Source organism: Mizuhopecten yessoensis, unplaced genomic scaffold (assembly GCF_002113885.1).
Source record: "Mizuhopecten yessoensis strain PY_sf001 unplaced genomic scaffold, ASM211388v2 scaffold8839.1, whole genome shotgun sequence".
NCBI lineage: Eukaryota > Metazoa > Mollusca > Bivalvia > Pectinida > Pectinidae > Mizuhopecten > Mizuhopecten yessoensis.
The window spans coordinates 563,052-588,364 of NW_018407747.1; the positions used below are offsets into that span (position 1 = coordinate 563,052).

Sequence of the window (25,313 nt, forward strand, 5' to 3'; positions counted from 1 at the left end):
GGGGGGCAAATTAGTCGCCTCTTACGATATTGTTGTAAAACAGTCCCTTCTTAAAATTCAACGTAGGAAATGTTTCAAAGCCTTCCAATACAGAATACAGACGCTAGGGTAGTTCAATTCTCACTCGACGTTTATACAGTCAGCTTAATTTACATATCGCTTCGTTAGCGTTTACGTTAAGAGAAAGGATCGGGGTTCGAATCCCTGTCTCACATCAAACCAACAGCGAAAGAACAGGACCAAGCGTAATGCAGTTTGAACTTGCGCTAATGCGGACTATTTGTATCAAACTTCATCATATTTTTTACGATATTTAATTTTCAATGTCGACGTTAAACTCTTGCACATTAGAGCAAATGGGGACATTGTGTGTTTGGTCTTGGCGTGGACGCTGGTCTTGTATTTCAATAAATAAGAATATGTAATATATGAAAGATTGGTCATCTGGAGACGAGCAAGGACAACCCGACTCGGCGCCTTTCCCTGTATTAAGTATATACCATCAGTTACCATCAGTACAAATAGGTTACGGGGGCTGATAATATGGAGGACTAACAGAACAGTCCAAAAAGCTGGTACGTTCCTGTATAAAGAACCGCGAATCAACTAAGATTTCTCAAGCTACGATAATAATCACCAAGCATACTGGCAAAAAAAGACGTTGCTTCAAACGACTGAATTGTGGAAAGCGTTAGGTTGTATTGATCTCGACATGTTGGGACTTGAGAATAAATTCCAACCAGGACAGTTAAAAAAACATCTTGAATTTGGTTTTGGGTCCCTGTTGTGATCGAGTAAATATTAATGACGGAGTTGAATGCTTTATCGATAAAAATCGAAAAATTAAACCGAAAAAAATATCTCGCAAAAAATAAGAGATTTTCAGTATATTAAACCTAGCTACGTCACCTTATCATTATTACCAAGCACCAAACAAACATCATTGAAAACATCACATTCCCATACAATGTGTCAGTGATTGAAGGGCGGTATTGGACGTTTAAATATCTATGTCTGCACGTGGATGATATACACGTAGTTCGTACTTAGGACCGCGCGTGCAGTATTCACTTATCGATATATATATATATATGTTATGATTNCCCCCCAGCAATCGCCATCATTGTCTCTCCCCTTCCTTTTCTAAAAATATAGGTACTACGCACCATTTTGTTTATGACGGGCTTTGATATACACCGACAACTATGCTCGACCTATCGAGTAAGATTCATGCTTGTATGCCCTTCTGTTTATTGCCCCTTCCCTCACCCCGACCCTATCGTTGCCCCCGCCAATGCCCCGCCGTTTGTTTCCCTCTCCTATCCACCCACCATTTCCAGTGCCAGTTACCGACGTAGTACTTGTTTATGACGCGATGTGATTATGTACGACAGTTATGTTAGTCCTGTGAACAACACATGCCTGTGGTCCCTCCCGTGTATTCGTTTCCCCCTCCCCCACTCTAACTTCTTCCTTCTCTCCGTAGTAGTACATGCAATACTTATCTACGTATACCTATGTAGCGCATGATTCACCCCTGCCGCAAGTACTCAGAATATCTCTTCAGTAAGTACCTGCAGCTTTCATAGACAGACGAACCGGGAAGATTACTGGAATATTTCAATTAAGATAGATATAGTGATACTAATTTTAGTACGAAATAGGCCCGGTTCACAGTTAAAAAGAATAAAGAGCCAAGACAGACCAAAATGGAAATAAAATACACGCAACATCATTCCATCAGTTTTATATAAAGTTGACAATGCGTTATGTGACCTGGAAGTACTTCGCTCATAGAAAATCTCATATGCATGATAAGGACTGAACTGATGACAGCAGGACACACATTAGTGCTGGTATTCATGAGAGTTCACACTGAAGAAGAACAAAGACATTTAAAGTCACGTGGTTAAGTTAAGAATGGACATTTTAAAAAAAGAACTATTATTATTTCTCTTTTCCCGCTTTGTCCATTTCCAAAATGTCACTTCTCGCGTCAATATTGCAAAACACATACAAATCTCGCGAAATTCATAACGAGAAAGAGAACAAGGCACACCAGGGTTCGCCATTTCGTTGACAAATTTCTTGGAATAAAGTGACCGGTGCTATGTTAGCTGGTTGATGAGATTCTAACAGCATCGAGGCGAGAGAAATAAGACTCGGCCAACAACAGCAATTCTCAAAGTAAAAGGAACCGTTTCTTGTTTGGCACACAGCTAGCAGACATATCTGTTCAGTAATTAGGAAGCTTTTTTAGCGCCAAACTACGTAGACGAGACGCATCATCTGTCACAATTGTACAAAAGGCACAGAGGGCCTGTAAAACAGTTTTTCACATTTTAGTAAAGTTTCAGCTATTCCAGCGAAACAATAAAATTGAGTTGATAGTAATTACAAATTCGTCCACATTGATTCAGCGAGCGCATTTGAACTTAACGATATTGAAAGTGGGCTTGCTAGACCCCCGAACAAGATAATAATCTCAGACTTCGTAATTTGTTGAAGGAAATTATTTTAGTTTTAGCATATTTGTCTCTTTTGACTTTTAATTAGGTAAATGTCATACTTTGTTCGCAAATTTTACACCCTTCATTTCAGCTTGGTACTAATTGTATATCACTATCCTAGGTATCTTGGTTCTTAAGAAGAAGTAGTTTGGAGATTTTTTTAAAGAAAACAAGTGACAGACGATGGACGAACGACAGATTTATTTCTCGTGGTGTTGTCTCATGGACTTGGAAGTAAGACGAAATTACAATATTGAAACGGCTTTCATCGGTTTCTTATATTTCCTTCATGTAAAGAACGTAAATTGATTCATATATATCAATGCTTTGGGCCTTGACCGTAAAACGAACTAACATACATAGACACCAAAAGAAATCAAAATATCACTCTTTTTTAACAATTTGCTGTGAGAGTGACAAATTGCAATGACGGTGAGACTGAGAAAAAGACCACTAAGCAGTATGACACGTGTCTGCAATAAAGCATATTTAATCTCGAGATCATGGGGAAAAAATCTGTCGAAAAAATCACAATATAACAAGCAAGTGTTTCCCAGGTCGATCTGCGTATTCGAATTATCCCACTTTGTATGCTATCTATGCCTTTTCCAAAAATCAATCAATTCAATGAGTTTTAAGCAACTCAATAATGTAAATGTCTCTAAATAAAACGTTTTATATCAAGCTAAAGTTAATGTGAAGAAGAAACCGAAATAGAACGGAACGCAACATGCAAATCGGATTTTAATACAAATCAATTTATAACTTCTACTCTAACTGTCAGATAAAAATCATGATAGACGAAATATCAATAGGTGAATTAAACAAAATAATTAAGAAACAAATCCTGATTAATTTACACTAATGTAATACAAGTATCTTGTAGAGGACCCTATTCAAAATACGCTTTCTGTTGCTTTAATGGGCTACCCAGGGTAAGGCAAAATACGTAACAAATAGATATCAACTTTGTAAATTTCCTACTTATATGAAATTGTTTTGTGGTGGTTTATTTTCCTAACTAAAATTACAACGTACCAAAATAAAACGGAAAACAACATGCAAACCGGAAGTTAACTTACTGAAAGAAAAATAAAAGTTCATGATAAACGAAATATAAATAAGATAATAGAAAAAAACCCTGATTAACTGGAACAAATGTGATATTTGTTTAAGTAGCTGGTAAAACGTAGACATATCTAACTTGTTTCGACTACACACAACGCCAGACAACCCAACTCTGCGATAATCAATTCCTCGTTAACCAAGATATACCTAACAACGGTAACTACGTTCTGTAAGATGGGAACTGAGCGTAAACCCGTCACGGTAAAAACTGAGAAAAATGCCAACAACATGCTGCAGTTGGATTTCAATCATACCAATGCGATCGTGAAGTCTCATCTCGCGAGAGTTGTGTTCGGGACTTAGATATGCTTGGATGTGGCTATTGTGTGTTTGTTTAGTAGGTACTATGTATATAAGCTGGCGTCCTAACATTTTCTGGCAGCAGAGAGGAGTGTTTTCCCGTAACAACTTGTTATAAAAGGCAAAAGCAATTCATTAAAAAATGTACAAGGCACACATGCAATATAATACCACTACACAGCAGCTCCTCCCGGCACATGTAAGATGGTTAATGTTTAAGGGAGCAGTGTGCACGTGACATACATGTGATAACGTTATTGATAACACTTGTAGATCTGGAGGAGTAAACACACGATGAAGTGGGGAAGAACAACGACTGGCTAGCTTCCTCCTCGTCACTTTAACTCTTTATTATTTATTTTGAGATGTTTGTACTCAACTTTTTGACTGGTAGACACAAATAGTTTATCCCACTCCCCCTTCTCAACTTTTCCCGCTTTCCTCACTGCTCCTCCTCCAACCCACCTGCCATTTTTTCCTTTGCTCCACTAGAAATGTTAAAATCTCTGAGACATCTTTAAACTTGAAAGATATCTGATTCATCAGTTTAAAAATGTGGTCAATACCTTGTTGGTAAACAGTTGATGATATGAATACATTCTTGGAATTCAGTAAAAAATATAGCATTTCTGAATAATTTTGTCTAGAATGTTAAGTCCTCGCTACAGCTAACAGCGACGATCGGATTACTCAGCAGAACGCATACCACCCAATTGCCCCCCCCCCCCCCCCCCCCCCCCCCCCGGCTTAATGCAGAGGACATGAAGAATACAACACCCCAATCCCCTTCCCCAGGATCCCTCAGTGGCCTCCCCACAATCGGGAAACCTCGACACTCTCCGTCAATGAAAATCTTCTCGTTTACGGAAAGTGCCGACGGTTCCCGATTAACCTCACAATTGTCGCCTCTAACGGTCATGTGTGGGGAAAGGATTCGTTTCCCTTAGCATGGAAGGATACTGTATTTAGTGAAGTTACAGATTAAACTTTAGAACTATTTAAGGATATATGCTACCTGATATATTACACAAGTAATCTTATTTCAGTCAATTCCCTTAATGTTATATTAAAATCTATGCATGTGGCGATGTCCTCGATACGTACATCATCACGCATATTTCACAGGTATTAGTTATAAGTGTGGTATTTAATTAATAGGATATCTAACGAGTGGCGATTCAATACGATTTATACCAATTGCAAAAATTCAATGTAAGACGTGACGTCAAAATGCAAGTGTGATATCTCAAAATATCGTGATGTTACACCGTTTGAAGTTATTTTATAGTGCAAAACAATCAACGAAAGGGGATGAACTATGAACTGGGGGTGATGGAACCTAGAGCTGTCATTGGACAAAGCTGAGAGGTAATGAGTGATTAATGGTGAAATAATGCGGGTCAATTGTAGGACGGAATTATCTAACAAAGGGGTAGAGAGAGTCGTAAACCGCAGGATGAGAAAGTCCCAAACCTCGGACATCGATTCATAAAACGCAACTCAACAACAATAACAATGTGTGCCCAGTGAATAAAGGGGGTACCGTGAAATTTTCTAATGCAGATGTAGAATTATCAGTTATCAAAGACAGAAAACGGTTAAAATTGCGGTACATGTTATAGGATTTTGGTATAGACTGTCTCGTCTTCCTTTACAAAGTTCGTGCATAGTTTGGCACAGACACAGCTAGATGGTGTTCGGGGATGATTTATACCGACTTGGCAGATCTGCAGTACAACAGAATTTCCAGTCTTGAATAAAAACGGTTCATACAGGCGATACTCACTGAAGTCAGTTTTTAGTGATCTCCCCTTGCCAGAACATACATCCGAACAATGTCTTTTGTGAGGTTGGTCACCAATAGCAACCCAAATTACACAGGTAGTTTTCAAGGACGAGTGAGACTGAAGTTACGTATTAATGTTTTAAATCTTCAGTAACGTTCTCTCCAATGTATATATATATGTATATACCAAACGCCAGAAGGGTTTGTCTGGGAATCACATAGTTTGTATACAGTGTTGTGGGAACACTTTGAGGAAGGTCCTATCTATGACGTCATTGGTTGGATGTACATATATTGATTACGTTGTCACTGTATGTGTTGAACATCATCTTTCAGTAATTATAGAAAGTTGATGTTACAAATGCAACTAAACCGTTCACGCTATATAAACCAATCAGTAGCACATGCAATATAACATATCTATATGATCAATTTGATACCAAATATCTCTATGACTGTCCGAACGTACATATTCTGTAAATCACATATTTTCGGGTGCAGTATATTTCGCGAACTCTGTCTGTAGGATTTACTCAGGACTATTTGAAAGCACTATTGACAATATGCTATTTCTATATCTGTATTAGTTAATCCACGGAATAAAATATTTAAAAAAAAATCAATCTCTCGCGAAACAATAATGACTTACAGTAACTTCAAAGTGCATATACATTAATTTAAAAAGTCGTCTGCTAAATCTTAAGAGTTGTGAATACAATGTGTCCCTTAGAATGTTATGAAAAGCAAAGACTGGCAAAGTGAGACAATTCAAGTGATACCAATCTAGAAAATATTTATAAAACAAACACATACATTTTTTCTGTATGCACCCTTGCTTGCTTCCACTTTCATGGAAATGGAGGTAAACGAAAAGTGTTACCAAAGAAATGAAGCTGCAAAGAAAAAATAGGTCACAGTGACCTAACATTTGGTGTAGAAGTGTTCAAAATATCTACATATCTTAAGCTTACTGACTGTTGGATTTCTGTGATTTCACATTGATATGCGTACATTTTTCCACTAGATGAAAAGACATTGTCAGTGAAGCGGAAAATTTACTTCACAGTGACCTACATTTGATGTACTTGTGAATATTTACTTCTTATTATGTATAAACTTAAGTGTTTGACTTAGTTTTCGAGTAATGAAGGTAAACACAAAGTTTAAACAAGCGGTAAATATAGGTCACAATGACCTACATTTGATACATAGGTAAGTTAGATAGCTGTGATGTTCCCTTCATTATGTCGGGAGGCGCGGAAATGTATTCAGCTCCCCTGCAGCTTTGTGGGGTTTGTTTGTCATATTTCTGGGGGTTGGGCGCCGTATTGTTCTAGGGTAATACAACTTCTTGTATTATTATCGGGCGAAATACAGAACACTGAATAGGCTTGTAAACTGGCGGTATCGCTAAAGTAAGATTCACCAGGAATGTAATAAACATAAAAAAACAGTACTGCATGTATAAATGGATTTGTATCTTCAGATAGTATATTGTAAATTATACCAAATCACCTGGACGGCCCCAATAAACAAATTGGACGTTTTCATGCTTATTTTATCAAATCTGCGAATGTGATTAAGATAACAGAGTCTCCAGTTTCTATAGAATTACTTGTGATTTGTCTTAGACGAGTTTCTCAGATTTTTGACATTTAGCTTCGCATCCTCAATTTATATGCGAGATATCCCGTACGCTATTGACGTCACAGAAATGGAAATGAATCTCGGCCCTGTGTTAGTATCATAAGTTCTGAACATTTACCTGAAAGTGAGATGTTTAAACATTCAGATGTAGATTGCTATGTCTCAACTGTGAAATGAAAAACAACCAAGGCACCGCAAGTTATTCAAGAAAATAGATACTCCCAATACATCAAATTCCATTTAATGGTGTATGTACAGTGAATGTGTATCTATTTAGGATTTGGTTTGGGTTGTTTGTTTGTTTGTGTTTTACGTCCTATCAGCAGCTTTGGTCATTTAAGGACGTGCCAGATTTTTGTGGTGGAAGAAAGACGGAGTTCCCGGAAAAAAGTACATGGCGACTGCCCCACGTAGGTCTCGAGCCCGCGACCCAGTGGTGGAGGGCTAGTGATAGCAGAATGTCAGACGCCTTAACCACCTGGCCATCGTGACCAAGTGGTGGAGGGCTAGTGGTAGCAGAATGTCAGACGCCTTAACCACTTTTCCACCACGACCTCTATATGGGAATAGTTTGTATATTTGTTTTCATTATTATATTGTTATACATGATCACAAGTACGGACAAATACAGGACTAAACGGTACAAGATCGTGGCCACGCGGTAGAAGGTAGAAATACAGGGATATACGGCAAATAATGTGGGGAAAATATTTGTACTAATGCAGACACCGAAGAATGAAAAAAAAAAGATACAAAAAGAAATGTTCGATACCTCAAACTATAACCATGGTTGCATCAGAACTATTTTGGTTTCATTTTCGATAAAGAACTAGATTTCCTTTTACAAGAGTTGGTGAATACCTTTCGATATCACCTTAACCGGGGACGCCGGATAAGCACCACATTAGTTGCCTCAGGCAATCACTGTATCGGGGTGCCGTGATCATGAAATGGGATACATTGGGTCAATTATTTTCTGAAATCTCCTATTTGTTGAATTATAATTGCTGAAAAGTGTTTTAGTAAACTCGAGATGCTTGTGAAGACAGATAAAGGAAGTACAAGTTATCCCCCTTTTATTGTTACTACCGAATATGTCACCCTGACTAGGAGGCTGCGCGTACCGTGACGTAATCTCACGTATAATTAACGCGATGCATGCGTTTCTGCTTGGCAATATTTGTTTCAACCACAAATAGTCTTTTGCATTAAATGTCATTGTAATTAATTGTTATCCGAGTCAAGTACGCCCATGTCTTATCGCGTCACTCGAGATCTGTGGGTGATGTCATTGACCCTTCAACGTCGTCACTGAACACCGGTGATGTGTGGAGAGAGTTTGTTCATGGTTCAAAACGTGGTACCGGAACTTAAAGTTTCTCTCATCAAACATATCTATATCCAACACAGTTTCTGGGTTGCGTAGATCAGGTTTCGAAAACGGATCGTTTTCCTCTAAAATGATGGATATCATATTGTTCTGCATATTTATGTTATAGGACACATATTCAATTGTATATTTCAATACATGTTTCAATTAAGGTGACACTTTCATGTTAATTAACTATGAGAGGTTCTGAGAAATTCGATGTTTTCGTAACCATGATAAATGAAACCGCTTACTATTTGAAGCTTTCTTTCATGATAAACATTTTTCAAGAGGAAAAACATATATACGAAACGAAATCATTGCTACCACTACGAAGGAGGGAGGGGTGGATGGTGTGTTCCGTCTCGGGCAATTCAGTATTTTCACAAAATAACTGTATGAATGCATGGTCAACGGTAATTATTGAAAGTTGAACGTATCTATATTACACGTGCAATACTAGAATAAATGTTTACAATGTAGCATACTTCCTCATTTTTGTGTGCTATCTACAGTCGAGTCTTTTTAATCTAGCAATTTAAAAATCTGTTGACCCAATATTCAGAGGACAAATTGCAACCTTTAAGCATCCCCAACACTTTTACTGAGAATTCAATTGGCTGAAGTATCATAGAGACTTAACAAGTTAGCGTCGTAAATATGTATACATTCACGATTAAAATAACACTACAAACACAATCAAAGTGTCGCTTTCAGTTTTTACCACATTCTCTTTGTTAAAAAAACAGTATGTGGGATTTAAAATATGGTTGATAATCACACTTGGAATTAAAAACATGAGTGAGAAGAAATGAAAGGAAAAAATGGTTAAGAGTATTATAAACTTTTTTTTCCACTGTAGAATTATTTAATTTTACGTACAGTAAATAAAATGTTTAGTTTTATGCAGTGTGCTCAGCCAGCCTTACCCACTGTTCGAACCTTGATACATGTATCCCATTTCCTGATTTACAAATTGAGGTCGGCGGAATGTTTTTGTATACACACATACCACTATCTGCAGCAATAATACACGTATTGTATATAGCGTTACAATACAGACGTCTGTTAAACCCGGGTCGTTGAGATGACTCAGGGTAATAAACTCTGTTATAGCCCCCCCCCCCCCCCCCTATACAGTCGCTACAAGGTATTCGTCATCAAAACTTTAAACCGCAACATTTTACTGATCATCCAAATAACACTCAAAAGGCATGTCTTAATATCAATAGCATGTGTAAACATGATAAAACCACATCCTTCTGACTACACGGTACTTANTAGGGGGGGGGGTAAGTTGCCTTCCATCCAATATTATCACGAACAACCACCATAACACTCATCCGCCATCTTGTATCTGGGTTTTATTTTGTTTATTTGTTTTGCTTTAAAAATCTACAAAGTGAAGTTAAACAAAACTATAACGCATGCCGATTGAGAATGTTTTTTATACTCTATACAGCAAATCGGGTTTCGTTAGGAAATATAATGGTATCATTGCATCACCAATACCACCTCATGAAAATCACAACAGTTTAGTATAAAGTGTTTACTGGCTCACTACTAGGTAGGCAGATGAACTGATGTTCCCATTTCAACAATAACAATAAGTGTGTAAGGAAGGCGTGAAAAAGTCCGGGGCGTTCAAGGATCATGCTCGTGTCTCCCAGAATGCTTTGCAGTTCCCCTACATTCACCTGTGAAAATGCCTATTATGTCATTTCGAACCCTTGAAGTGAAAGGAATTCCTATTTTAATTCTTGTCTCTCTATCCGACCCATGCCAGTCGCAGCACAGCCAGTGGGTTTGCGCATTCACGTAAAGACCGACTATTTGTGAATGGGGCACATGTATCAAATGCCCCCTCCCCTATTTTTTGCAAATGGTAGCATAGTATTTAAGGCAAGCTGACTCGAACCCAGAACAACCAGGCGAACACATTAATAAATATATAGGAGTATTGGCTTGGGTATCATTTTATTCCAAAAAATATTTTATTGAAATTTTATGATAATAATTATTATCTATTAATCAGGATTCACCGACAACCAAAGCTGAATCAACATATTAACATATGGGTTCTGCATAGTTCTGTATACGTACTACTACCCTAAACGTTCTGTTAAAAAACCGACACAACCACTTTGCAACATAATTTACTCTCAATGTAATACAATTGGATTTGAGGATCATAGAGACCTTGTACCAAACACGTGTCTACTACTACCCTAAACGCTCTGTTAAAAAACCGACACAACCACTTTGCAACATAAACAGAAAAAAGGGGGTCAGAAATATAAAATTGGGCGTTAACTTTGCCGAAACCACTTTTGTCAATTTGAGAAGCTAGCGATGAATCACGATGCAGTAAGCTGTGACGATGTGATATGAACACACGACACCTATTGCCTCCACATGTGGGAAGGTGATCTGGGTTAACGATACCTCGACTTCCTGGTTAGCTTTCGACCGGGTTTTTAGCCAACATTTTACATCGAAAGTATTTCCTAATTCTGAATACCGTGGACGGAAATCACACAAGGTGGACATCAAAATAATCAGTTTCAGATGATGATACTAAAACAATAAGGCTTGGGTATATTTTGTTCAGAAAAAAACCATATTTCATTTTTTGTAAAAAATTGTATCAAGTTGTTTGTGTGTATCATATCACGGTAAGGTTGTCGGTTACATTATACGACAAAAAACACCGTCACCAACACACAGCGTGCAGTCTGCAATTTGTCAAACCGTTCATAAAAACTCGTTTCTTAATCTGAGTGTGTAAGATGTGTTTGTATCAAGTACACTTAAACCAATTTTTAAGTCCGGTTGATGCCACAGTGTAACAGTATCTTGTCTCGAAAGCATTTCCATCAATCTTAAATGCTAATACCTATACTATAAATGACTTATATTATTCCCGATGATATACTGTAGACAAAATAAACTGATTGACTTGTCATTTATCACATCAAGTTAATATAAACGAACAAATATAAATATATTTAGCTAATGAATATGTAAGAAATTGTCAATTAGGCTTAATGAGGATATCTAACCACAGAAAACGTATTATTAGTAAATACTCAAGAACCGAATAAGTGACTTTAATGTGTTTTTATATATATACAATAATGAGAGATTTTAGCCTCTGGAGGACAAGTTGAAAGGTCAGACACGTAATTCTAGTTAATGTGTGTATTTGGAACCTTATTAATCCAGAAACGTTAGGTGTGCGCATATTTTAAGGACACTGCAATATTTAGAAAGTGCAAAATCACATCAAATCTAACGAAAGGTTTAATTTCTGCAAATGTATTGCGGAGGGGGCCTTTTCTGTGTTGTTCTAACTTTTGCCCAATTCGTTAATACTTGATTATAAATGGAACCTCGTTAGCTAAGACACTAGTTTTCTGACGACAAGTTCGGGAGAATTACATATACGTTTCATAGTTAATTGTGTGAATAAATATTCTATCATAGCGAAGATTATGAACTCGCGAAATATGGCGACTTACAGTAACTTCTACCTATGCACACAATATGCTTTGAACAGCGAACAGTTCCAAATTATGTCATTTTCTGGCGATCATCAATATCCCTTTCTTTTTTCTTCTTTTTTTTCTTCTTTATTTTGGAAGCGACAGAAACTCGCTTAATAAATATCTCTCATTAGTAGCCTATATAATTTCACAGTGTCGATCGGGTCGTGGTGATTTCACAGTGTCGGTCGGGTCGTGGTGATTTCACGGATATACTGTCAGTACATATAACAATGGTTATATTCAATCGATAACGTTTGCGAACGTAGGTGAGTTTTTAAGTGTGCAAGTACTGCAAATTTCGCTCGAGACCATATATTTCAACGGAGATAATCCAATCTAGCAGAGAGACTGTGTATTTGTGGCGACATCACAGATTCAGCGCCATGATTGGTGTTTACAGAAACATTGTTGGAGACGCCCTGGTGAAAACGTTCAGCTCTCATCCGCATTATGACAATATGACGTCACAACATTGGTCCTGAATTATCACTCTAATCTAAGGAACGCTTAAAGTTTACAGTTTCACTTGAACTTTTAATACGGACAATCCTTGTACCTTTCTTGATAAAAAGATATGAACAATTCCTCACCTTAACAACGTGAGTTGCTATAAAGTTTAAACTATGATGAATCAATCGCCAAGTTGTGATTGACACGTGTAGACAAAGATAGATTGGTTACCCCTACTTTCCCGTCAAGTTTCACACGCTGCAGGTGATAAAGATATATCATATAAATAGGTGTACATGCAAATCGTGTCGATGATTATGATGATCAGTTAATAATAATCACGGAATGTGGTCTGCTCTATTTGAAGACGGTGTCCTCTGATGATGGGGCCACACCACAGCAAAGGTCATGTGACGACGGCGCTAACTGATGATTGGACCACACAACAGCTAAGGTCATATGACGACGGCGCTTACTGATGATGGGGCCACACCACAGCAAAGGTCATGTGCTGACGACGGCGCTTACTGATGATTGCGCCACACAACAGCTAAGGTCAAATGACGAAGGCGCTTACTGATGATTGCGCCACACAACAGCTAAGGTCAAATGACGGCGGTGTCCACTGATGATTGCGCCACACAACAGCTAAGGTCAAATGACGGCCGTGTCCACTGATGACTGCGCCACACAACAGCTAAGGTCATATGACGACGGTGCTAACTGATGATTGCACCACACAACAGCTAAGGTCATATGACGACGGCGCTTGCTGATGATGGGGCCACACCACAGCAAAGGTCATGTGCTGACGACGGCGCTTACTGATGATTGCGCCGCACAACAGCTAAGGTCAAATGACGGCGGTGTCCACTGATGATTGAACCACACAACAGCTAAGGTCAAATGACGGCGGTGTCGACTGATGATTGCGCCACACAACAGCTAAGGTCATATGACGACGGTGTCCACTGATGATTGGACCACACAACAGCTAAGGTCATAAGACCACGGTGTCCACTGATGATTGGACCACACAACAGCTAAGGTCATATGACGGCGGTGTCCACTGATGATTGCGCCACACAACAGCTAAGGTCATAAGACGACGGTGTCCACTGATGATTGGACCACACAACAGCTAAGGTCAAATGACGGCGGTGTCCACTGATGATTGGACCACACAACATCTAAGGTCAAATGACGGCGGTGTCCACTGATGATTGAACCACACAACAGCTAAGGTCAAATGACGGCGGTGTCCACTGATGATTGCGCCACACAAGAGCTAAAGTCATATGAAGACGGCGCTTACTGATGATTGCGCTACACAACAGCTAAGGTCATATGAAGACGGCGCTTGCTGATGATTGCACCACACAACAACTAAGGTCATATGACGACGGCGCTAACTGATGAAATGTCACCATACTGAATTGGAGCAACTTGTTTCCACACCCTGTCACATCAATCTGATAACAGTTCAATCTGAGGTGTCAAAGTAGACATCCCAATTCATGTTCATTTCGTTGTTCCCATCAAAAACAGTAAAACTAAGGAAACTTCCAATTCTCCCGGGAATCGTTCCATTTTAGTTATAATTTTTTACACAAGACGGTAGAAGTAAAAACATGTAGCAAAACTGAATATTGACAACGTGAACAAACATCTCGATATCGATTTTCAAAAACAAATTGTTAATATTGGTCATCACCTATTGAAGCGTCGCCAAGAAATTACGGCAACTTTCTTCCTTGTCCACAATATTTACTTGGAAGGATAATTCTCCAATGAAATTTACTTATTTCTTCATTGCCTTTATTAATTTAGCTCCTTGCATTAGTCGTTTCAAGTGTTTCTCCGTTTAGACGACCCTAGTAAAGCGGAATACATCTGGACAGATGGGAAACATGCAAATTATACAAAGATACTTACTGTATTCGAACTGCTATTGTGTTACACGTGCTGGAACCGCGGACATGTCAGCCTCTGAACCAAAGAGCGCCAACTGTATAAACGATCTTCTCAGAAAGATTGGCATTCCAGTACAATACACAATCCACGCCAGGCACGACACATACCACTCCAAACCAAACATAAATCTAGAAAAAAGTGTAGATCATAAGGAAAAAACCCTCTGGTAAGTCAATCCACTGTTTCTGGTGAGTACGTATACACCAACGGTAGACTGAAGCAGTGTATTCCTCGTTACTTGATGTATCAGACCGTGTGATACGGTCCGCTATTTACACTGTTTCTAAATAAGATATGATTCAAAGTTCTCCGGGAGGTTTGGATGACGGCGTCACAGACGGTCGAGCACGTGTTACAAATGTACAGGTATACATATATACCTACCTGTGTACAGGTGTAATAACGATAATGAGCGGATGATCACCTGGACCCACACAATGTAGCTTTATCATCTGTGGAGGTGTATGTTGACATTTCCAAAGGATTGTCGGCATACTTTACAGCATTTAGTGTAGTTTAAGCATCATTTTATTTCCAATTTTTGCGCATTAAACAAACTTCAAAACATAGAATAAAGAGGATTGGAAAACAAGCTAAGAGCTTATCCTATAGTAATTCCTCTCCTCTTACGGCACAGTATACATGGACATTTGTACATATTTATGATGACAGATGGACAAAACGGTAACGAAATATGGAGATGTAATTATTTAAAGAATGAATATAGCACATCGACTGTAAGCTATGTACTGGTACATCATGTGAACAGAAGTAAAGAATATAAAGAAATAAAAACAACAAAACTAAACATCAAACTATTTACAGCATTTGTGTGTTGTACTCACGCCTATAACATATACAAGTAGTTCCTTCTGTAAACTTAATACAAATTTGTTAATAAATTTTGTATTTTGGAAGTAAATATATGCGGTACATTTTATGAAACTGTGCAGTGAAAAAAATATTGAAATCTTAATCCCACATTACGAATTATCCCGATGTTGGCCGATGTTTGCCGGTTTCATTATACATGGAATACCTTAAGTAAAAGTTTGTCTACGTTTCAAATATCGTTATTTCACCATCGAGACAATATGGATGTTACATATAAGTATCAATGATGTTAGCTGCATATACAAACATAATATGTATTGTGTGTTTACAGGAGAGTAATTCAAATTTAGAGCTTACCAATATTTATTTCATTTTAACCATTAGCTTAAATATTTATTTGTCGTGAAAAGACTTGATATTTCTTTTAAGTGAAAAATGCCATTTTTTATTTCTTATATTTCAAGCATAAGTGATTACTCTGAACCGCATTAACCGAAAACAAGAGGTCCAGAGGGCCTGTATCGCCCCCATGGATAATAAAGCAACCATGGAAAATTAGTAGTAGTAGTAGTACAAGAGGCCCAGAGGGCCTGTATCGCTCACCTGGATATCTAAGCAATCATGGCAAAATATTCTCCAAATAAGATCCAAGGGAATTGGCCAGACCCCAAGGTCAATCCTTGTAGCATATCTGTATAAGATTTTTCATGCCCAGCAATTTTATGTATGTAATGGGTAGGGGATCTCAACTGTTTCCAAGGTGTGACTCAGATCAATAATAAAAACATGACTGCATTCGTGTCTTAATGCCCAGCATTTGTATATATATATAGTTTTTTTTTGGGGGGGGAACTCAATTGTTTCAAAGTAATGACCCATGGGTTAAGTCTTCAAGGGTGGGCCAGACCCTGGAGTCAATTCTAATAGCATGACTGCATTCATATAATTTTGCTTCCCCTTCACCAAAGAATGCTTCAAGAAGAAGGATTTTNTCGAGTCCCTTTTGCCCAAGGATGCTCCAGACCAAATTGGGATGAAATACCTTAATCCCTATGGTAGGAGAAGGATTTTAAAGGTTTTACCTCTATTGGGCCCCACCCCTCTGTCCCCAGGGGGCTACACCTACCCCTTATACAAAATTGAGTCCCTTTGGCCCAATGATGCTCTAGACTAAATAAGGATAAAATCCTTTAATCCCTATGGTAGAAGAAGGATTTAAAGGTTTTACCTCTATTTCCCTCTATCGCCACTCTGCCCAGAGGAGGGCCACACCCACCATTTATACAAAACTGTGTCCCCTTGGCCCTAGGATGTTCCAGACTAAAATAGGATAAAATCCCTTAATCCCAACGGCAGATAAAGAATTTTAAAGGTTTTACCTCTTATTTCCCCTATTGGGCCCTGCCCCTCTGCCCCCACCCACCCTTTATACAACATTGAGTCCCCTTGGCCTAAGGATGCTCCAGACCAAACTTAGTCGATGGACGTATGACGTACGCTGCAGTATGGCATAAGCTCACCATGGTTCTTCGGACAAGGTGAGCTAATAAACTGAAGGAAAGGGATATCAAAACATTATAACCATGTTCCCCCTACTGGACCCTTCCCTTTGCTCCAAGGGACATTACATGTACTTGGACTCGTAGCCTCTAAAAGGAAAAGTTGACAGACGGACCACAGTCGCTGTGTTATGGCATAAGCTCAAAATGGAAGAAAAAATGTGTGATTTAATAGCGACGTCATAATCAAATGGTACCTTATAACGTCGCTTTACACACATTTGACTCTTCCAATTAAATGTAAACGTGATATAAAAGCTAATGTTTCTTGGTGAAAGATGTGTTAAGTATTTCTTGAGAGAAAAAGCCATAACAAAAGTTGTTTAAGGACAGACGATCGACCATTGATGAAAGGCGATTTGAACAAAATGCCTTTAGCAGCAAGATATTTGGCTCATAGATCACTAATTTTATCATTTAACATATTTCATCAACAACACTGAGGTAAAGGGTACCACCGCCTAAGCTAGGAATGTAAATAAGATACAGAAAACACTGAGCGTTTCTGAGTTTGGGTTATGTCCCTTGGTCATAAAACACAGTAATTTCATTAGAGTATTCTCCCTTTGAGAACTATTTGGGCTCTTGTTACATCATATGATGCAGAAAAAACAAACAAAAAGGTCAAAGGGTGCAATCTGCATAGGTTTATTTGTTTAAATGATAATAATAGAAAAAGACTCACTGTAATGACATCAATACAACTGTGTGTAAACAGCAACAACAGGACACTCTCTTTGGAATATGTACAAAAAAGCATGAACGTCAACTCTACATCTCCACTGAACTATGTACACAAAAACTGCCAAAAAACTCTCTTACTGCTGTCAGAAAGCGATATACAAAGCCAACAATGTTGATTGGACGAAAACAATATAGACACCCTGTCAGACATAGTTACATGATGTACTTTGACTGATAGGGAGAAAACGTACCCAACAGGAAGTGATGTCACCACACAAATATACACCAAAGGAAGTGATGTCATCATACAAACATACACCACAGGAAGTGATGTCATTACACAAACATACACCACAGGAAGTGATGTCATCTCACAAACATACACCACAGGAAGTGATGTTATCTCACAAACATACACAACAGGAAGTGACATCATCATTACAGCCTTTGCAAGAAAGGAAGTGATATTACATCAAATATGTAAGGTTATTACAACAAACATTCACTTAAGGACTGTTAAAGAGAAATGATTGACTGTCTATTTACATTGGGCGTCTTCTTTCCTCTAGAAAATAAGTTCAAGGTCACAGATAATATAACTGATTATACTGCTTATTTTTCAATTCCTAGTAAATTCTAGATAGAATATTTTAATAGTTTCCTGGTAAGTAAATAATAAGCATTAAAACAAATTCCATTAGTCCTTTTAAGCACATGTTTTAGTACATAAAGATTAAAGCATTTCATAAACAGTCCTATCGTCAAATATTTAAAGATTCAAAAGTAAAATCATTGACTTTTATTTCAATACAAATTAAGATATTTCAGCAAAGAAATTAATCTAGATTTGTTGTAACATTGGTTCTACTGTCACCTGATTCTCCGTGACCGAATGTGAACCACTTCTTTCCTAACCTGGGCAATTATTTTCATTTGATCATTTTTGCTTGTTTTCACATATTCAGTTTCCACAGAAATATGAACCGTGGGACCTATGTGAAAGGGACCTTACAGAATCCAGATTTAACAGGGTTTGGTTAAGACGAAATTATACAGGGTTCAGTTATTTTCTGAAATAATGTGAGAAAAGTGTTTGGAAATATACTGGGGAAGAACTTTTCAAATGATGCGAAAATGTTTACTTAGCACCACACCAGGTAAAAATACCCATTGTTTACCATGTATTTAAACACGTTTCACTAAGGTAACTCCCATAGCAAATCATTTCACACATTCCAGGATTAAATTATTCCAACAAAACGATTCAATCCATTAAACCTACCATGCTGCCATAATTTAACCACAAAAATAAACTTACAGTGTAATTCTTCTAAATGAAAACATTTCCATAAGAAGTTTTTGTAAACTATAGTCTACAACTTGTTGATGCCCCGCTATAATGTACAACGACCACGCCACGAAAGGTGTTAAAATGATGGAACTAAAGGCTGATGACTGGACCCGTATGAGCCTTTCAAACAAAGACGCCCAGGGTCTCCCTGGAGGCGAAAACAAGTGTCAAATCAGGACAATGCCACAGATTTCTATTTCTTAATTTTCTACAACGATATAATTTTTTTTTTTTTTTAAATTTCAAAATTTTAGGTTCTTAATCTTTATTTGTTTAATAACAAAATTTGCTGCATACCTGGTATTTCAAAATTTTGTCAGGTTGATCAAAAATGCCATGTTTCGAGCCAGATAAGTACTTTAACAGTTGTTAAGAACAAAAACAAGCAAATGACCATCGTGATAGAATGTGTTTAACTGTAATCTGGAATTAAATAATGAAAGAAAAGAAACTTAAGAAATAGAAAAAGTCTCCTTCTGGGTGCTTGAAGGAAACCAGTAGCATTATGGGATGTAACAAAATATGTAACATGTTTAAATTGACAGAAAGCAAGTATAATACTCTTAAGTGTGAAATCATTCTTCATACAGCTGCCTTTAAAAAACTGAATTACAATGCATGTGAGAAAATTGAAATAGGAGCGAAAATTTCTGCCAACAAAAATTGTGAAATCTTATTTAAATTGTACCATTTCAACTCAAAAAAGCATGTTCCAGATTTTAAATAACACTAAATCGTCACTTAATTATAAATGAGATAAAAAGCAATATTTCATTAAAAAATTGTCTGTTCTTCTTTTCAGAATTTCTTATTAAATATTAAATTAAATGCCAAAGCCTTGTTAGATTCACTCATATAAATCTGTTTTCTCCAAACTCTCACAAAATTGATGATTAAGTTCACATGTCTTACTTTCGAACACTGCTACTCTTTAAATGTTTATGACTTCATGTTAAAGCACACACACAACTTCATGAAAATGACTGGGACACAAAGTAGTGACATGCCACACCCCTGTTATCAAGCGGACAGAGAAATTCATTGTGAGCATTTCTTTCTCTCTCCCTGTAATATGAATGAAATGGTCCCCAGTAATTTCAGTGTGAAGAAATCAGCATATCCGTTTTCAGCACCAATTTGTGATAGTGAGTGTCGTGTGTTCGTCATTTTCAACCATGGTATGAAGTTTGAATGAGACATAATTACAATACGACCGTAAATGGTTTTAAAAGATTTCAAAACTATGGAAAATTGAACTAACAGTTTTCATTCAAAATTGCTTTTATTTAACAAACAAAAAAACCACAAAAAGACTCTGTTCCTAAATTTAAGAGAGAAGCTTAAATGCTAATAGAGAAAGCGATTTAAGGCACAGATATTTGAGGGAAGAGCATGTAACCATGGATATAAGGAACCAACAAGTTAATATGATTCCAAACTAAAGCCTCACCATATATCAAACCCACTACTAGACAGACTTGTTAACATTTATCACACAAACAGATTTAATCTAGTTTTAAATATATTGTGTTCAATATGATTCACAGATCAACAAAAGTTAGGAACCACCATCATCCTGGAATAGTCCAATGATAAGAACCACAACTTTAAAAGTAAAAGTAAAGGACTATTAGCACTATAGATATACAAATAAGGACTATATATATAGAAAGTGGTTACACTTCTGTAAATAATGTCCTGTAGCACTTGTAGGAGACGGACACAATATCGGTGCAGTAGCTCCTGAGTTGTATTAAATACATCAACACTACTTTACAAATAGGTTAACTTACTCACATAAATACACACAACTTGGTGGGGTATCTACAACAGGAAGTTAGTGTGTAGACTCCCTCCCTCACTCAAACATGCGTTAAGTCAAGGTTACGGCAAAGTCACACATGTCAGTTTTAAATAATAACGATTAACACAAAGTATGAATATGTGTGAAGCAGACTACATTACGGGGTATTGCTGGTTGATTAAATATTTAAAACTGTTATCATTTTTCCTGTAAATATTTTCATTGAAAGTTTTCAGTTTCGTTAATAGAGTGTAGGCCGCTATGAAATTAGTCTTGCCAGCTTTGTCTTCATTATTCATGCACTGTGGCCTGTAGTTGTCAATCACAACAATTTTCCCTAGTCTCCTTTGTGCTTGAATTGCATGTGATGGTAGCTGTATGTTAAGACAAACTTTGACCTGACTTGTATTTATTGGTGTCAGATAACGACAACGTCTCAATTTGTATTATTTCATTATTTATTATAAAATAATAGTGTTGCATTTGGCATCAACAGTTGCCAAAGCAGAACCTACAAAACGTAAAAATATAATGTGTAATATGAACTGGTGTCTTTGGATTGAAATAAACTATTGCTGTTGATTGACCGACTGTTGACCAGTAGTGACCATCTGGCGTCAGTGGGAAGACATACTTACATAAAATAACACAACGGATAAAGATAATAACATGTCAAACAAATCTTATAAGTTTTCTGGTGATGGTTGTGAAACTTGCCCTCCAGATTTTAATTTAGTGAGGCAAATGTCCAGTAAAGTGAAAAATCCAATGCTTGTTTGATAAATATCACACAAAACAAAAACCAACTAAAAGTTGTTATCAGATTATTAAGAATGATTACGAATGCATTGAAACAACAGAACTAAACTTTTTCTTTTCCAAAGAACAAAGATATTTTAGCTTTAGTTCAGCTATTTCATGCCACAAAATGCTTTTGTGAATATGATCTAAGAAAATTGATTTTCGAAAATCGAGTATGTAGACAATGCCCTTTTTCCAAGAAATTCTCAAATCCCATTTAATTTAATGATTCAATGATTGATGCGAGACAGTTAGGGGGTAATGATACTGTATATAAAACATTTCCATCGGTCTATGTTACCTCCATTGTACAAAAAGACAGATTGATATAGGCAGTTAAATCATGTTTACATGTATAACAATCTGAGGAAGTTGTCAAAATGAATCTGTCTATCTATGGTAATTTCTTTTGGCTTTAAGAATGATAATCTGACCATTCTAAAAGTCTTTTCTCGTAAAGCCATTGATACTAGGAATCCAATCACTGGGATTAACAATGTTTGAAACGTCATTCATAAAACAAGAGGGAAAAAAACCTGTATAAATAATTTTATATTAAATGTTCATTAATATCTATACATTATCTACATATGTACACAGACTTTGGTAAAATATATACATTCTTGATTAGGTATCTCAATCCCACACATGCATACAAAACAGGTTCACAAACTCAAACATTAAACAAATGAGAATATGTACAAAAAAGCAAGTTATCTCCCCTTGATGAACAGCTCTTCTTTCTTTGAAGATCAAAAGTCTACGCTACCGTATATACAATTAACTAAGACAACATTCCTTGTTATGGGGATCTTGGTCTAGATTGAGAGATCTATTCAATTTCTGAATGAAATGATGAACGGAAATATGAAACAAAAATTCTGAAAGTCCCCTCTGTGAATCCCTAATATGTAGCTAAAACAAGCAGCTATCTTATGTAATCGTCTACCATCCCCTGGTCCTGAGTAAGATCTATCACACACAGCCCCACCCACTCCTGAAGTAAGATCTATCACACAGCCCCACCCCCTCCTGAGTTAGCATGAGTCAATTAGCACCACTGCCATGTTGAGACTTACTGTCGCCATAATTTCCTTACACCTAGAATCTTACTAACTAAAATCAGAAACCAATAGTTCTTTTATAGCCATTGATTGTTTGGTATCTTCCACGCAGTTTCCATTGACACTGAGTTATTTTTTTCCATTTTAAAAAAGCATTAGGAGAAAGCCTTTATGTAGATTTTATATCAATACTAAACAGAAAAAGAATCCATAAAGCAAGATGCTCACTAACTTGATACTCAAGCACACTGCTTTATACAACTTTGGTCACTATCACAGTTTAAAAACACTACATTTGTAAACATTGATCAACACAAAAATAAAATATTTTCTCTAGCCAATTTCCCATACATTTCAACAAAGAGAGTTTTACAGACTTATGTCTCTAGCGAGGTAGAGACTTATGTCTCTAGCGAGGTAGAATCAATACAACATCTGCATCAAAACAGGGCTGCACTCAGTACGGAAACAGTTCTGATTTTTATTTAATTTTGACCACTACATTGGCTGAGAATGCTCTACAATGTTTGGAAACCAAAACAAGTGGTATCTTACTACACAAACCCAAATCTGGCCTGCGTTATTCAATGTTTCATTCATAATTACTTGATATCTATTTTCTACAACACATCACATGCCTTATATTGAATTTTCACACCACTTCACCAAAATCTGTATATGAATTAACAAAGATAAACCTTCAAACCTCTTGGTGTGATTGTTCTAAGTTTAATAATTGTCTCTCCTACTGGTGTAAACGTAATAACTTCAAAATACACCTTTCTTCAAGGTTTTCCATGGATCTTCAGATTTATCAATATGTAATGTAGAATAATATCATCTCATATATTCTTTTTCAAAACCTTTTTGTAGATTTCCCTCCATTCACCCCTGAAGACACATTTGAACTCTTCCAATTCAAAGGTTGGATTAGTTCATTATGTATGCTGAATGCAGCCCTGTTGTGCAATAAACCCCATAGGAAGCACACAGTGTGCTTTTTTCCTGATTTTTTTGTTTAAGTATTACAACAAACTTTATTACTTATGTCACACACAGATTTCCGTAGAAAGGAAAAGATTGCCAATCAAGGGGAGATAACTTGTGTACTATTTGTATCACTCCATTCACATAACACTATTATGCACATACAGTCGCCCAATGTCTCTCTTTACCAGCAAGCACACGATATCACATGGAACTGGCTAACATACACGAACGAAATGACAATATGAAGATTTTAAACATCTCATGCTGAAGTAAATATGTATGATAGCTGTACACAACGACCCGTCAACAAACAACACACATGATTCAATACATTAGTTAATGTAGCTTCATTCCAATTCAGCATTATAAATGCAACAAAAACATATTCTGTATTTCTTTTCTCTTTGTCAACAATCAAGGTAAACAACCTACCGGTTATAAGTTTAAATCTAATCTAATAACTTCATCGATATAAATATTTGTTTTCAGAATTGTGAAGGTGGAGTTATCCTATCTGCTCAACATGTTTGTTTTTAAATATCACAAACCATGCTGTAGAATAAATTCTACACGAAACTTCTGAAAGGAACCTGACTAAAAATTCTGTGTTATCATGTTGTTTCCGGGAAAAAACATCCAGTTTTTATAATTTATAGTGGCCACTATCTTACTCAATGGAACACTGATCAATTTGTCAAAAACAAATACATTTTTTAAACAAATTTAGAGAAAGGATTTTTGGATGTGCGCTTTTCATGAATTTTCATTTTTTTTTTTTTAAATATTTTTGAGGTGAAGCTCTCAAATCTGTTTTCCTCACATTAACAAAATAATTTGGTCCATTTTTGATGCAACACACACTCTGGTCCAGTGTCATCATGATTGCTACGACAATGAAAATTGCAACATCAACTCAACACAATATTGTCACTGGTTGCCATAGCAACAGTCGTTTCACAGGTCACCGTGGTAACATCTGTAGCTGTGTTGAGTTGGAGAGTGATGATTGTTAATGGTTGTGGTCTAAGTTGACATTTAGCCAGGGTCAAGTAGTGGTTGCTGTAAGTTGGGCCAGCCAGGGGTACAGGGCCATCAGGATTCCGAAGAGCAGCATCAGCAGCGGTATACTGGAGGCAAAGGATTGCTGCAGCGAAAACAACACGAGTGTTAGACAACTTTATCATCATTCTCACAATCCACACATGACACAATGTCGAATCAGTTAACCCTTCACCCAGGAAAATGTGTAAACAACACGTCAAATCTCGTAGATTGGCCATGCTGTTCGCACTTTTTCCTGGATTTTTACTTACACCAGTGTGAACTCTGTATACCTTCTTGGTATCCACGGTATAATCGACGATGAAATAGAAGATACATCACTTATCTAGGATGTTGTGTCTCCACCACCCTTTCTGTGATTTAACCCTTTAGTTTAATATCACAGAAAATATGCTTCAACCGTTGATCTAATTGCCCGAAATATTTAAGCCTATCTGAACACTTGTTTGCTT

General features: G+C 37.0%; 2 protein-coding genes across 14 annotated transcripts in view; both read right to left on the minus strand.

Annotated features, from left to right (window-relative positions):
- LOC110456708 (filamin-A-like) overlaps positions 1 to 14,691 on the minus strand; it is a 174,767-nt gene extending 160,076 nt beyond the window's left edge. The window contains exon 1 of the mRNA XM_021507594.1: positions 14,674 to 14,691. The gene's annotated coding sequence lies outside the window, so the exon portion shown is untranslated. The remainder of the gene's footprint in view (positions 1 to 14,673) is intronic.
- A 3,038-nt stretch (positions 14,692 to 17,729) lies between these two features.
- LOC110456710 (sarcolemmal membrane-associated protein-like) overlaps positions 17,730 to 25,313 on the minus strand; it is a 92,082-nt gene continuing 84,498 nt past the window's right edge. For all 13 annotated transcript variants that reach the window (XM_021507614.1, XM_021507617.1, XM_021507621.1 and 10 more), the window contains one exon: positions 17,730 to 24,943. In XM_021507614.1, coding sequence (XP_021363289.1) covers positions 24,845 to 24,943 — 99 coding nt within the window. In that variant the 3' untranslated portion in view covers positions 17,730 to 24,844. The remainder of the gene's footprint in view (positions 24,944 to 25,313) is intronic.